The sequence below is a fragment of the Apodemus sylvaticus genome, chromosome 8, assembly GCF_947179515.1.
Source record: "Apodemus sylvaticus chromosome 8, mApoSyl1.1, whole genome shotgun sequence".
NCBI lineage: Eukaryota > Metazoa > Chordata > Mammalia > Rodentia > Muridae > Apodemus > Apodemus sylvaticus.
The window spans coordinates 6,379,769-6,394,891 of NC_067479.1; the positions used below are offsets into that span (position 1 = coordinate 6,379,769).

Here is a 15,123-nt window from a genome sequence, read left to right on the forward strand (position 1 = left end):
TTCCTGTCCGTCTGCCTCCATCTTGGCTTCTTCCCTTCTCTCTCTCTCTCTCTCTCTCTCTCTCTCTCTCTCTCTCTCTCTCTCTCTCCCTCCCTCCCTCCCTCCCTCCCTTTCTCCCTCCCTCCCTCCCTCCCTCCCTCCCTCCCTCCCTCCCTTCCTCCCTCCCTCTCTCTCTCTCTCTCCCTCCCTCCCTCCCTCCCTCCCTTCCTCCCTCCCTCTCTCTCTCTCTCTCCCTCCCTCCCTCCCTCCCTCCCTCCCTTCCTCCTACCCTCCCTCCCTCCCTCCCTTCCTTCTTCTTCTCTCCCCCTCTTTCCACCCTCTCTCCCCTCTCTCTCCCCTCTCTCCCTCTCTCTCCCTTTCTCTCTCTCCTTCTCTCCCTCTCCCTCTCTCTCTCCCCCTCTCCCCCTCTCCCTCTCTCCTTCTCTCCCTCTGTCCATCTCTCCCTCTCTCCCTCACGCCCTTTCTCTCTCTCCCCCCTTCTCTCCCCCTCTCCCTCTCTCCCCTTCTCCCCCCCCTCCCCAACTCTTAGCTCCGCCTCCCTTTTCACTGTCCAATCACAGGCCTCCTCTGTACTAATGTACTGGACAGGGAAAGTCCTGCTGCAGTTCTTTATCTTGGTACATATATACCCTCACACACACCTCGCCACCAGTCCATCCACTGGTTGTAGCAGTGTAACCATGTCAGTGTGAGATGGTGTGGTCATGCAGGCAGGCAGGGATGTCCCAGCGAGTAAGCATGGATTTTCTGTTCATTGTTTTCCTTGTTTTATAAACTACATGCAGCCAGCTATAAGATGAATCTCATGTCTCCCAGAGTCTCCATGCTTTACCAAACAGTTCTTTCTAGAAGACCGTGGGCATGTGACAATATGAGTCATTGGTGCCCCCATCATAAAACATGTGCAAGGGCTGGAGGTGTGCTAGCACCCGCTAAGCTCCGGGTTCAATCCCCAACACCATGTTAAACTAGCAAGGTGGTACATACCTATCGTCCCAGTCCTTTGTTGGCAGAGGTAAGAGGACCAGTTCAAGGTCACACTCAACTGTGTAGTGTATTTGCAGCAAGCCTGGGCTGAGACCTTCTTTCAGGGAAAACGTAAATTAATGACTTGTTGGTTTCCTGGGTCACAACTCCTGATCTACTCTGGCCTGGACAGTCTTTTCCACGATGCAGAAGGATCCTGTCAGGAAACTCCCCTTGCCTGGCAGCGGTCAGCCCACCTGTCACCCCAGGTATGCTAGGACCTCGTGGTCATGATGCAGTCCTCTGGAGACACAGTTGCAGGACAGATATTCCCTCATACTCAGAGATGGACAAAGAGGAATTGTCCTTTAAATTCTGATAAGATGAAGCCACTGAGACTATAGAGAGAATCTGGAGGTTTGAGAACAGTGAGCTTGTCTCCCGAGCCTTGGACCATGATGGGGAGCCAACTGGGGAGTCATGAAGGTTGAAGTCAAGGCCAGGCCAACAATGTCCCCTCTGGGCCAGTGGTATGGGCGCAGGCGCAGTGACACCCAGGCACATGGTAGCCATTACGGGCTGTTCTCACGCCACTGGGAAGAGGAAGGCTTCTCTGGGATGCACAGAGGAGATCCTTGTGCATTTGGCTTACTTTTTAGCTAACTGGCTATATTGGGCACTCTTAATTACTGGGAAACAGTAGCCATTTGCTAGTGCTTAAATTAGCAATCTAAAATGGGGAGGCAAGCACACAGAGCTCACTTTAATGTGCTGTGATAAATGCTCTAATGAAGTTACTTTTTACTGGCCAATAAATTAATTAATTAATTAATCAGTGAAAGCTCATTTTTTCCGAAGAAGTAGCTATGAAGTACAGGGAGGATGAGACCTTGAAGGATGGGTTAGGGAAAGGAACTATGACCACGTTTGACTTTGATGCACTGAACTGAAACACTCCATCTTGAAAATGAGGCATCGCTGACCCAGGTTTGAGGGTGGGTGGACAGGGTTTTCTGGCTTGCCCCAAGTGTTTTGGGCAATCCAGCCTCACTGAGCTTTCTGTTCTCGCAGCGCGGAGCCCGGTGTTCTCCCATTTATCGTCCTCCCTCCAGGGACTCTGGACCATCCGGGCTTACAAAGCCGAAGAGAGGTGTCAGGAGCTGTTTGATGCACACCAGGACTTGCATTCAGGTCCGTACATTTATCACAGAACTTTCAAAAGCTGGGTGCTGCTGAGCGAGCGAGCGAGCGAGCGATCGAGCGGGTTTGAGCGGCAGTCAGCCTCTCCGGCCAGCACCTCTGACTGTTCTGACTCAGGCCTCCTGCATCTGCTCTTAGGCTCCGAACCCTCTCAGGATTGCTCATGTCTGGCTTTCCGGGTTGCCTTGCTTAACAGCCAGGGTCAACAGACGTATTTTTGTAAAAGGCCCGGCCTTTTCAGTGTTTTGGTGACTCAGAGGCACTTACAAAACCGCATGTGGCTCTTTCTAACATGCTAGTTATTTAGATACAGCCCCCAAGCCATGTTCCATCCCCACACCAGCGTGTGCAGAGCACTCAGGTAAGGGTAGCAAACTGGGAAGTGTGTCCTTTGCTGTAGAAGGACTAGAAACAGTCAACCTATAAGCTGATGAAGACCATTTCTCCATGCTCTTCATTATGATTATATATAATAATATATACCTTAGTTGTGACTTTCAGTTCTTTTTTTTTTCTCTTTTCTCTTTTTGAAGCCTCTGTACTGTGTGGGGTAGCGTATGTATCAAACATTGATCTGAATTTCCTGACTTTCTGGAAATTTTAAGTCTGCAACCTTGCTGCCCTACTCAGTATCAGTATCAACATCTTAGTACCCACCACCCTCATTCTGCACCCAGTGTGGCTGCTTCTCTGCAGCTAACAGCTTCCATGCTCACTCACATTGTTTGTTCTGGTTTGTAATCCAGAGGCGTGGTTCTTGTTCCTGACAACATCGAGATGGTTTGCTGTGCGTCTGGATGCCATCTGCGCCATCTTTGTCATCGTCGTTGCCTTCGGGTCCCTCATTCTGGCAAAAAGTAAGTGCAGATGCGAGTAACTATTTATGGAATGATTACAATTTATAGCCGTGTTTACGGTTATTAAATTAACCTCTTGCCACCTTGTCTAATGGCACGTTCGGTGTGGTTCTAATAAAGCGTGTTAAAGCTCATACTATATGTCGGGTTGCACAGGGTCACACAGAGCAGCCCAGTGAGAGTGACTGCTTAGCTTCTTTATACCTTGTTAGAATGAGCTGAGATCTATACAGATGACATCTTTGAAAATCCCTGGTCTGGTAGCCAGGAGATGAGAACCAAGTTTGCCTCTAGCATTTTGGGCTCAGCCCTGGACTGGCCATGGAAACCTGAGCCTGGAAACCTCCTGGTTTGTTGATATGCCAGTGCACGAGGTGACCACATGGACAGAACACTGTGCTCACAGCCAGACGGGCACCAGAGGAGCAGGTGTCAGCGCATGTGGCATGAGTTCTCTGTGCACAATCTCTCCGCAGTGACACCTGAATCACAATGTTTATTCATAGAGCCATGGGGTTCGTATTTTACTGTCAGAAGGGTCAGTTCTTAGAAAACACCATCTTGTCTGAAGTGGTTCCCAGCTGCGGTTGCAGGGGAGATAGACAGCAGGGTTACGTAACAGGCTTCAAGCCATAATGGCGGATCTGAATAATGGTACTACACCTCACACACGCAGTGCCCTTTCTTCAATGTATGCCAGTCCAACTGAGATTAATAAACTCGTCTAATAGTCCTCCAGAATTCTTAATGGGTTTTTAAAATTGCATCATAATCGCAGTCACCAAGTAGAAATATGAAGACTACAGCTGCGTACAACTTGTTGGGTCTTCTGGGAAGGCAGCAGAAGGCAGCAGGCTCCTGTTAGGACTGAGATTGACCGTCTTCTTCCTCCCTCAAAGCTTTGGATGCTGGGCAGGTTGGCCTGGCCTTGTCCTACGCCCTCACGCTCATGGGGATGTTCCAGTGGTCCGTGCGGCAGAGCGCCGAAGTAGAGAATATGGTAATGTTTATCTGAGAGTTCTCAGCCTTTTAAAGTTCTCTTTGCCATTAAACGACATAAAAGCAATTCTTATGTAAAATATTAAAACTTATATTTTGCATCTCGGCTAACAGAGGTTTTTATTTTTTTTTTAAGATCCCACTCCCATCTGTTTAATGTTAATGTAAAATAAAATGTATACATCTTTTTCTGTCTCATGTATGCCATGTCAGCAGGTTTTAGATTCATCACAAGCTGTCTTCAAATGTAATAAATGCCTCTGTAGGAGGGAAGTTCTGAAATCCTAGAGAGGATATAAGCTAATTTCTCAGAGGCCTGTTTATTTTTGTTTCTTAATGGGTAATTCCTCGTTCTTGGTAAGAGAAGAATTCAGTATTTTGAGGCTGTTGGTTTAATTAATAGCTCTCCCCACTCCGGCTCCTACCCGCTCATCACCAGTTTTAGCCTCTCTTCTCCATGCCTGGAGCAGAAGGTGGAGGCCCCCGGGTTACTGCTGTTCCTCCTGGGGGAGGGGGGCAGCTCCCATCTCTAAAATGCATCTCAAAGGTAGCAGGTTGTGGGCATTGCAGGGTTAATCAACATGTGAATTGCTCCCTCTTCAAAATATTTATTCCTGCTAATGACAGAGATACTTCCATTTGTCCCTTCTCACACGATGGTTACAGGGAACGTTGAGGATGTGGGGGTGACTGGTCTAGAATAAGTATACTTCTGGAGCTAGAGATTATTGATAAGAGGTCATAAACTATTCTTACAAAACCCCCTTTTTAAAAAAAAATCGGTTATTTCTTTATTTACATGTCAATGTTATCCCCTTTCCTGGTTTCCCTTCTGAAAATCCCCTATCCCTTCCCCCTGCTTCCCATACCTGTTTCCCTGTCCTGGCATTCCCCTACACTGGGGCATTGAGCCTTCTCAGGACCAAGGGCCTCTCCTCCCATTGATGCCCAACAAAGCCATCCTCTACTACATATGCGGCTGGAGCCATGGGTCCCTCCATGTGTACTCTTTGATTGGTGGTTTAGTCCCTGGGAGCTCTGTGGGGTCTGGTTAATTGATATTGACAACCTTTCTTTGTGTTTGTTGAAGGTACTTGTGTGTATGTCTGTTATGTGTACATGTTGCGTGTGTATGCACATGTACAGAGGCTAGAGGTTTGTACAGGTGACTTAATCAGTCACCCTTCACCTTATATTTTGAGACTTAGACGCTGGGATCCAAACCCGAAGGTCTTCGTGCTTACATAGCATTCCGCTTACACACTGGACCATCTATCTCCTCAGCCCCTCCTCTTGCTTTTTTCTCTCAGTGTTACAAGGTTGAAGGGATTGTCTATACTCGAGGCTGCTGGGGAGGGATAAGAAGATTGTAAATCATCACGGTCTTCAATAGCATTGGTTAGCGTGCAGACCCCAGTGACCCTTGCCCAGTTGTGTGTAGGTGAAATGTACCTGCGGTCAAGCCCCTAGCCCCTGACTGTGTGAATGCCTTTTCTTCGTTAGATGATTTCTGTGGAGAGGGTGATTGAATACACAGACCTAGAGAAGGAGGCGCCTTGGGAATGCAAGAAGCGCCCACCCCCAGGCTGGCCACATGAAGGAGTAATCGTCTTTGACAACGTGAACTTCACCTACAGCTTAGATGGGCCTCTGGTTCTGAAGCACCTGACTGCACTCATCAAGTCCAGAGAAAAGGTTGGTTTGATCCGTCTCACTCCTCTAGACTTTTGACTAAAGGTATAGGCCTGGATGTACATGCTGGTTTCCTGCTGAATCTGTTCATACGTGGATGCCAATCAGTCCAGTGTTGATACAGATAAGTCTTCTTTGGAAATGGACCAACTGATGGGAAACTAATATTACTTTAAAAAAAATAATATCCACTTCTTAATATTTTCAATTATTCTGAATATTATGTAATAGTTTTGATTTTTTTTTTTTTAATCAAAAACTTTCTCATTGTTTGAGGAGGAAACAAGTCTTTCTTTGTACAGTGAAGTACCCTGGGTTGAGGTACCTTCTGCACCACAGCTGGGATTTAACTGGACTAGCATTCAATATACCCCAGAGATAATATATCTGATCTAATGGTTCAGTCATGGGAAAGTTAGCCCGGATCCTCCTCCCTAAAGCTTCCTGTGCATCTCCTTCCATTGCTTTTATTCCTCTGTTGGATTAGATTTCTTTTTCTGATCCATCTCTCTTACTGGTGCCCTACCCCCTTGCTTTTCCTCAGCCTTTCCCGCTTTCCTCCAGGTGTGTCCAACTCGTCACCAACGGGCTGCAAGAGGCCCAGTTAGCTATGAAAGCAGCCCATCGTAAAACTATAGATGCGCAGAAAACTTGCAGGTGTTTGTAGTAAGGATTTTATAGTTGTGGTTTCCTTAAAAAAACTGCTATGGGAGTGCGTTTTTGTTTCAATCCCAGGTGTGGGATATGTGGCTGCTTCAGAGCCGCCACAGAGCTGACAGTGCTCTGCCCTGTGCTCTGTCAGGGGCGTGGTTTTGCTGCCTGCAGATAGTTTTTAGGACTGTGTGACATTTGGAATGCTGGGGACTTTTCAGAGGATATATAAATTCTAGGGCCCCAGGAGAAGGGGCTGATTGGCTGGTTGGTTGTTGGATGCTATTGGTTGCTATTGATGAGTAATCGTTTGCAAAGAGACAAAAAGAAGAAATTAGATATCCTGAGGGCGAGGATCAAAGTTTGAGGATCAAACTTGCCCCAAGGAACTTGATACCCCCAATCAGCAGGAAGAAGTGTAAGGATGCTCCCTCTCCCCTTGATCCTTCTTTCTTTCCTACCTAGTGTTAGGGGGTTAAAAGGGTGGAAGAAGACGGTTGGAGAAAGGTGGACGAAAGAAGAACCCACAAAGTAGCCAGAAGTCAGGCTCCAGGTGTTTTCTGTGTGGAGGCCGCGGACTGATGGACAAGTGAGTCAATGCTTTGGTACTCAAGTCTGGGATCCTGGGCCAGGACCAGGCCAGACCCTTGGAACCCAGACTATAACAGAGCACTTCCTCCACATGCCTCTCCACATGTCTCTCCACATGTCTCTCCACATGTCTCTCCACATGCCTCTCCACATGTCTCTCCACATGCCTCTCCACATGCCTCTCCACATGTCTCTCCACATGCCTCTCCACATGTCTCTCCACATGCCTCTCCACATGTCTCTCCACATGCCTCTCCACATGCCTCTCCACATGCCTCTCCACATGCCTCTCCACATGTCTCTCCACATGTCTCTCCACATGCCTCTCCACATGCCTCTCCACATGCCTCTCCACATGCCTCTCCACATGCCTCTCCAGCCTTGGCTTTCCCGACAGTAACACACCCTCAGACATGAAGCCCATGGCCTCCCAGTGGGTACCTGCAGTCCTAGCCTGTCTAGGTCTGTGCTCTCCCGACTTGGTGGGGGCCCCTATGGGTATCAGTGTGCGCTCGCGTGCACACACACACACAGGCACTTCAAATCTCTGCAAGGCTCCCTGCTTCCTCTCCTATTGAGGCCAGACAAGGCAGCCTGACGAGAAAAGCATATTCCATATGCAGGCAACAGCTTTTAGGATAACTTCCACTCTAGTTGTTCAGGACTCATATGAAGACCAAGCTGCACATCTGCTACATATGTTCAGGGAGGCCTAGGTCCAGCCCATGTGTGTCCATTGTATGGTGATTTAGTCTCTGAGAGCACCAAGGGCCCAGGTTAGTTGACTCTGTTGGTCGTCCTATGGAGTTCCTATCCCCTTTGGGGCCCACAGTCCTTCCTCCTATTCTTCCATAAGAGTCCCCAAGCTCCATCCACTGTTTGGTTGTGGGTATCTGCATCGGTCTGAGGCTGGGTGGAGCCTCTCAGAGCACACCTTATTCCTGTCTACAAGCAAAACAGAGTACCATTAATAGTGTCAGGGATGGGTCTCAAGCTGGGCTGTTTATCAGATGGTCATTCCCTCAGTCTCTGCTCCATCCTCCATCCCTGCGTTTCTCATAGACAGGATAAAGTTTTGGTTGCAAGCTTTGTGTCCCTATTGCTCCATTAGGTTCCTGCCAGGCTACAGGAGGTGGCCTCTTCAGGTTTCGTATCCTCAGTGTTGTGAGTCACAGCTAAGGTCACTCCCATCGATTCTTGGGTGTCTCCTTTATCCCAGGTCTCTGTCTCCTACTGGAAATGCCCCCACCTCCTCACCCCTGTCAGCTGCAGATTTCCATTCATTTTCATAGCAATCTAGCCATTTCTCTTGTCCTTCCCCACATGTGATCCTGAACCCCCCATTCTCCTTCTGTACTGGCTGGTTTTATGTGTCAACTTGACACAGGCTGGAGTTATCACAGAGAAAAGAGCTTCAGTTGGGGAAGTGTCTCCATGAGATCCAGTTGTGGGGCATTTTCTCAATTAGTGATCAAGTGGAGAAGGCCCCTTGTGGGTGGTACCACCTTTGGCCTGGTGTTCTTGGGTTCTATAAGAGAGCAGGCTGTGCAAGCCAGGGGAAGCAAGCCAGTAAGAAACATCCCTCCATGGCCTCTGCATCAGCTCCTGCTTCTTGACCTGGTTGAGTTCCAGTCCTGACTTCCTTTGGTGATGAACAGCAATGTGGAAGTGTAAGCTCAATAAACCCTTTCCTCCCCAACTTGCTTCTTGGTCATGATGTTTGTGCAGGAATAGAAACCCTGGCTAAGACACCTTCTCACACCCGCCCCCCCTTCCCTCCCTCCATCCGTCTCTTATGACTATTTTATTCCCCCTTCTAAGTGTCATCCAAGCATCCTTCCTTGGTCCCTCCTTCTCGTTTAGCTTCTTTGGTTCTTTGGAGTGGAGTGTTGATATCTTGTATATGGCTAATATCCTCTTATAAGTGAGTACATTCCATGCGTGTCCTTTGGGGACTGGATTACCTCACTCAGGATGATATTCTCAAGTTCCATCCATTTGCCTGCACCATGCACGATGTGCCTGTGTTTACTAGCTGGGTAGCTTTCCGTTGTGTGGATGTGCCACAGTTACTTTATCCATTCTTCCGTTGAGGGACGCCTGGGCTGGTTCTAGTCTGGCTATTACAAATAAAGCTGCTATGAACATAGTTGAGTTTGTGGTGTGGTGGTGCATCTTTTGGATATATTCCCAGGAGTGATGATATTGCTGGGTCTTGAGGTAGAACTATTCCCCATTTTCTGAGAAACTGCCAAATTGGTTTCCACAATGGTTGCACAAGTTCGCACTCCCGCCAGCAATGAGGCGTGTTCCCTTCCCCTCCATCCTCTCCAGCAGGAACGGTCTCTTGAGTCTTTGATCTTAGCCATTCTGATGGGTTATAAGATGAATCCTCAGAGTTGAACAAAACACGTCAGAAGACAACTCTGTCAGCAGCCCAGCATGGGGACCCACCCCTCCCCATGCCCTTTGTCTCCATCTTTAGCTCCTGTGCACTGAGCGCGGGCACTAACTTGGGAACGGCAAACGTTCAGCCACTGCTCTATACCCGGGCCCTGGAGTGTGAAATACTTCACAAGCCTCCCCTTTAAACTCTCCCTACCACCGGCCCGTCTAATGGCCTAATCACAGCTGTGATTTAACGAGTGATACCCTTGGGACATGAAAGAATAAATGTACAGTGTGGTGCCGAAGGGTGTGCAATGTGCAGCCTTAGCAAGTCACTTGGCAAAAGCCCGACCCTAATTATTTCCTCAGCTTCCCTGTAGGTCCGCAGACGGGTGGAGGACTGTGTGGGTAACTCGCAGCTCTGATGGAAGCAGAGCCTCTCAGTGTTGCCCTGACAGCGCCGTAGGATGCTTGCTTGCAAATAACATGCTTATCAGATCTGACGTGGCAGGCGCAGTTCTCTTAATTTGCACGTGTCTTCCATTTCCTTGGAAGCCACAGAAGACGAATTTTATGAGAAACTCTGTTGAACAAGTTGGAAAACAATGTGTAGCCCTGAACTTGTGTCCTGACATCCTAAAAATAATCCCAGACTCTAGGATTACCTGGGATGCTAAAGGGCTGGACAAGAAATTGAATTTGAAGGCTGAATTATATCTGTAATAACTTCCTTTTTCGACCTGAGTCTTGCACACCCCTCCCCCAGTGTCTGCTGCCATAGCTTATGGTCTTTAGGGGCACCACGGGATGGTCCCTTTCGCCTGTGTCTGTGGGGTTCACCTGCCGCCTCACATCTATTCCCAGTCCCCCACTTGCTGGCTACCCCTTCAGTGCTGGATTTAGGGGAATGTGCCACCACCACAGATTTGTTCTCTTCCATGACTTCCTCAAGATCCCTGGAAGTTATGGGAAAACGGAAACTGTAACCATGACTAACCAGGTTCCTAATTTCTGGAAAGAACAAAGTGAGCTCAGGAGCGCCTGGGTCTCCATAGCTTCTGAGCATTGGCTGCCGTTTTCATGGAGGTGATTTTGTGGTTGATTTGATCACTTGAGAGAGTACTGGGCCATTCGAAAGCATTTTCTAGATCTAGAAGTAGATTGATTTGGGTGTGTTATCTTTTTATTTTTTTCTTGCTCAAAGCTATTACTTTGATAATACATTTTTACACATGTGTGCTAGGCCTTGCTATAATGTGCAAAAATATTAGTTTCCTACCTTTTCTCCCTTTTTACATGTTTTCTCCGAGAGCCGTCCTCTCTGTCACGGGTGGGTCTCCACTTCCCCAGCCTGTCCCTCAGTCCTAGTTAGGCCTGGGGCATCACAGCCAGGAACTCGGTAGGGACACAGACACTGGCATTTCAGTGAGCCCTCCAGCCAAGCTTCCCATCTCTCGGGTCATTTTTCTTGATTTCTGTGAAACCTACTTTTACACCTTAAAAATGATGTCGTGGCTACCTAACCCTCTCCTGGAAATGGCAAAGAGGGGGGAGGGGGGAAAGGTGAGTAGAGGAGAGAAGAGGGGGTAGAGAGAAGGAGAGAGAGGGAGATTAAGGTTTTCTCTCTGTAGCCCTGGCTGTCCCAGAACCTGTTCTGTAGACCAAGCTGGCCTTGAACTCAGAGCTCCTCCTGCCTCTGCCTCCTAAGTGCTTTTATCAAACTGCCCAGGCCCCCCTCCTTATTTTTAACTGTTAAATTCTGTCCATCACGAGGTAATAAAATTCTTCCTGATCACATGGTGATGCATGGGTTTGCATCTTTCTCGTGGTCGCAGACTGGTTTCTCCTGCAGTCCGTGCATTCCTTGGGAGCAGTCTCTGTTACCTACCAGCCCATGAACTTCCAGATTTAGGGTCTTTTCATTACTTCATGGTATCCAAGGGCTGGTGAGATGGTTCGGCCGGAACAGTATGTGCTCTTCCTGATGACCCTGGACTCCAGCGGTTGAACGATAAGACACTTACAAGTTGTGCTCTGACCACACATGTGATACAAGCTGTGCTCTGACCACACATGTGATACAAGCTGTGCTCTGACCACACATGTGATACAAGCTGTGCTCTGACCACACATGTGATACAAGCTGTGCTCTGACCACACATGTGATACAAACTGTGCTCTGACCACGCACACGTGATATGTGGTGCACACTCCCCCACCCCCAACACTCACACGTTTAAAAGTAATTTCCCTGCCCTAGACTGGACACCAGCTCTCTTCTGCTTTCCAGGGCGTCTCTCAGCCTCAGACTTCTCTCTGAGCCCGTGCCGTGCGTGGTGCCAGTGTATCCTGTGAATAACTAATTTTTGCTTTGGCAAGAACCCTAATGCTGTTCTATCTCCCCATACATGGATAGCACAGAGACTGACCCAAGCCCTAGTCCGTCTCTTGACAATCACAGGCCCAGGCAGGCCTGTTCTGGACCCCAGTTCAATTCCTAGCACCCACAATAGGCAGCTCACAACTGCTTGTAAGTCCAGCTGCCAGGGCTCCGCCCCCTCAGATAGGCATGCTCATGTGCACATACCCACACTTGTGAACACACAGATACACATCTACACATAATCTTTTTAAAAAGTCTAACATGCTGCTGCCGTGATTGTTGTGGATGAGCCTTGTCTAAATTGAGGAAACAGAGGCAATTGAACGAGCTGAAACCAGATCTTCTCCTCCATGTGTCACCTCGTGGTGTGACCCTGAACCTGGTGATAGTCTTCTTCGGCATCTGTGAAAAATCCGTCAGTTACTGGAGAAAAGTCTTTCAGATGATAGTTGGCTTATGTAGGCACAAGTCATTGTTTTTGTTTAGTTTGTTTTGTTCTGTAGATTGGCTGCTCTCAGGCTTCTCCGTCTTTATGGGCACATCCAGACGGTCCCTCACAGACAGTGGGCCTTCTCCGTCTTTATGGGCACATCCAGACGGTCCCTCACAGACAGTGGGCCTTCTCCGTCTTTATGGGCACATCCAGACGGTCCCTCACAGACAGTGGGCCTTCTCCGTCTTTATGGGCACATCCAGACGGTCCCTCACTACAGCCGTTTGGGTCATCACCAATGCATCAGTTTTCCAGATATCGCAAACATGGGCTTACCTCTGCCTTCACATGTGGCAGTTTGTATAGGAGAATATCCAGAGATGAGAGAAACGTAAATGTGTATGCAGAGACACACCTACATATAGAATCCAGCCCTTCTGCCAGGTGTAGGTTACTGTTGCCCATAAGGTGGATGACATCCACAGAGTTTTAAAACTAAAGCCAGCTTTCTCATGGTTGTTCTCTGTCACTCTTTTTTGAAGGACCATTGCTGATGGTATTCAAAGACATTTAAATGATATAACATAATTCCCAGCATATGGTTGAGTTTGTCTCCTCACTGTTTAAAATGGTGAGGTTTTCTTTTTCAATCCACTGAATTAATTTACAAGTGATAGGAAGCATGTCTGTGTCCTTCGCTGACTCCAGATTTTCAATAAGGATGATGTCATCTCTTTGGACACTCCCACCTGTTGAGCCAGCCCACTGGAGAAAAGGCTGGTTTTCTGTTCATAGGTTTAAGCATATACTCCCAAGAGCAGTTTTTACAGTTCAGTTTTTCCCCCTCACCAGCATTCACCTGCATTATATTGATTCTTTGATCTCATTGTCTGCACACTTCATTTCTCTCTGCTCTGACTTTAATAAGAGGGATGATTCTTCACACAAATCTTTCCCAAGGGGCAATTGTAAGTATTAATTGGTTTGTAAAGTGCCTTTTGAACTGCTCAGATGAAAGGCCCCGTGTAAATAGCAGAAGCTATTTGTGGTGGTACTTTTGTTGATCTCATTATGCATGTTTGGGCTGCTTGTTGCTGTCTTTTAAGATGCGAAGACCCGAATTTGCAAACGTGAAGAAGGTATTTCCTCTAGAGCCACAATATAATCAGATAGTTAATAACCACAAGCAATGATGAATTCGTTGTAAATGATAGGATGCTGGGAGAAATGGTGATTCTTAACCCTTCCAGAGTGCGCCGTTAACTCCTCTAGAATTATCCAAGCCGTTCTCAAGGTTCCAGAGTGGTGCTCATGAAAAGCCATCTTCTCTTTAGCTACTAAGGAAACTGAAGGCTTGTCCCTGCCATTCATGTGACTTTTGTATGCCCAGCGGGTCTTACCCAGAGACACTTTGCTCCCCAGAGAACATTTGCCAAGACTTGCCATTTTAGGTTGCCACAGTTTGGAGGCCACTCTGGGTTCTGGAAAGGCTGACCGAGGGGTGCTACTGAACATCCCCCAAGACCAGGTCAGCACCCACCAGGAGGAACTGCCCTGCCTCCCTCCCAGGTCAGCAGAACCAAGGCCAGGAACTTAGGAAAAGCTTAAGTCACCTCTGAAGATGAGCATTCTCACCTGGGTCGGCAGCAGATGATGTGTCTTTAATTTCTTCACAGGTTGGGATTGTGGGGAGAACTGGAGCTGGAAAAAGCTCCCTCATCTCAGCCCTCTTCAGGCTGTCGGAACCTGAAGGGAAGATCTGGATCGATAAGATCTTGACAACTGAAATTGGACTTCACGATTTAAGGAAGAAAATGTCAATCATACCTCAGGTATGCAAGTTTGAGCGTCCACATACACGCTTCTTCTGTGGGAGCTCTGAAATTTAATTGCTTTTGATTTTATTGCCGTTTCTCTTTAATTGGATGGAAGGGTGGAACCATTAACCAATAGCCAATAGGGCATACATGCTTCAGCAGATATTTTCAACATGTATTTTCATAGATGACTTGAGTGCATGCATATCCTCTGTGTGTGCATATGAGAGAGACAGAGACAGAGAGACAGAAAGGGGAAGATTCCATAATAATAGTAATAATAATAATAATCACTCTGGATTCATCTTCCCTGGTGTTACACTTTTGTCCAATGATAATTGCATAATATTTAGTGAGCAAGAGTGAATAAGGAAGCGTGCTTGCAAGTGTGCTGAGGGACGTTTGCTGTAGGCAGGGAGGCTCCCCGGACCCTTTGGGGGTAATCATCTCCATGCAATGTCTTCTGTGGTGCTGAGGCAGGCCGTGCGAGTTAAGAAGCTATAGCTCCTTTGTAGACACTCTCCAAATCTGGACATTTAGGATGTGCCTTTAACTAGGGAAGGGGCACAGAGCTCTGGGGAGACTCGGGAAGGGTCACATCTCTGTGCATGACTGGTGCTGAGAACTGCTACGGTTGAGTGCTTCTTGCAGGGCCCAGGATGTGGCTGACGAGGCGGCAGAGGCTTGTGTCGGCCCATTGTTCTTTCTTGATATTCCATAGCTGAAGATGTCCAGGCAGTGTCTAGAGACTGGATGACGTACTTACTAGAAGCTTTTAGTTTAGTGTCTTGTTGAGTTGCTTTTAGTCTTACCCAGTATAATTCAGAAAGTTTTTATCAAGTAATAACTGTCTTCTAGTTAGACAGCCGCAGGCAGCATAGGACCTGACCCCACAGGCCTGCAGCCTGCAGCTGTGCAGCCCGGCGGCCTCGTCCTCACAAGGATTCAGCTCCAGGCTTGCTTTTTTTTTGGGGGGGGGGGGGCGTTTTCATACTCTGTAATCATGTGGCCCCCAAGGGGAGCTGGGGAGCCCACACACACGCACACTCATTCCTGACGTGAGAAATACAGAGACAGACAGACAGACAGACAGACAGGAGAAGGGGCCAAGCAGCTGTGCTTTCTGAGCGTGTGCCTGTAACGGGC

General features: G+C 47.9%; 1 protein-coding gene across 1 annotated transcript in view; it reads left to right on the forward strand.

Annotated features, from left to right (window-relative positions):
* The window catches only part of Abcc4 (ATP binding cassette subfamily C member 4), a 216,248-nt gene that overhangs the window by 169,229 nt on the left and 31,896 nt on the right, over nucleotides 1-15,123 (forward strand). Inside the window, exons 22-26 of the mRNA XM_052190656.1 lie at nucleotides 2,038-2,157; nucleotides 2,913-3,023; nucleotides 3,923-4,023; nucleotides 5,526-5,717; nucleotides 13,837-13,992. Of these exons, the coding sequence (XP_052046616.1) occupies nucleotides 2,038-2,157; nucleotides 2,913-3,023; nucleotides 3,923-4,023; nucleotides 5,526-5,717; nucleotides 13,837-13,992 (680 nt within the window). The remainder of the gene's footprint in view (nucleotides 1-2,037; nucleotides 2,158-2,912; nucleotides 3,024-3,922; nucleotides 4,024-5,525; nucleotides 5,718-13,836; nucleotides 13,993-15,123) is intronic.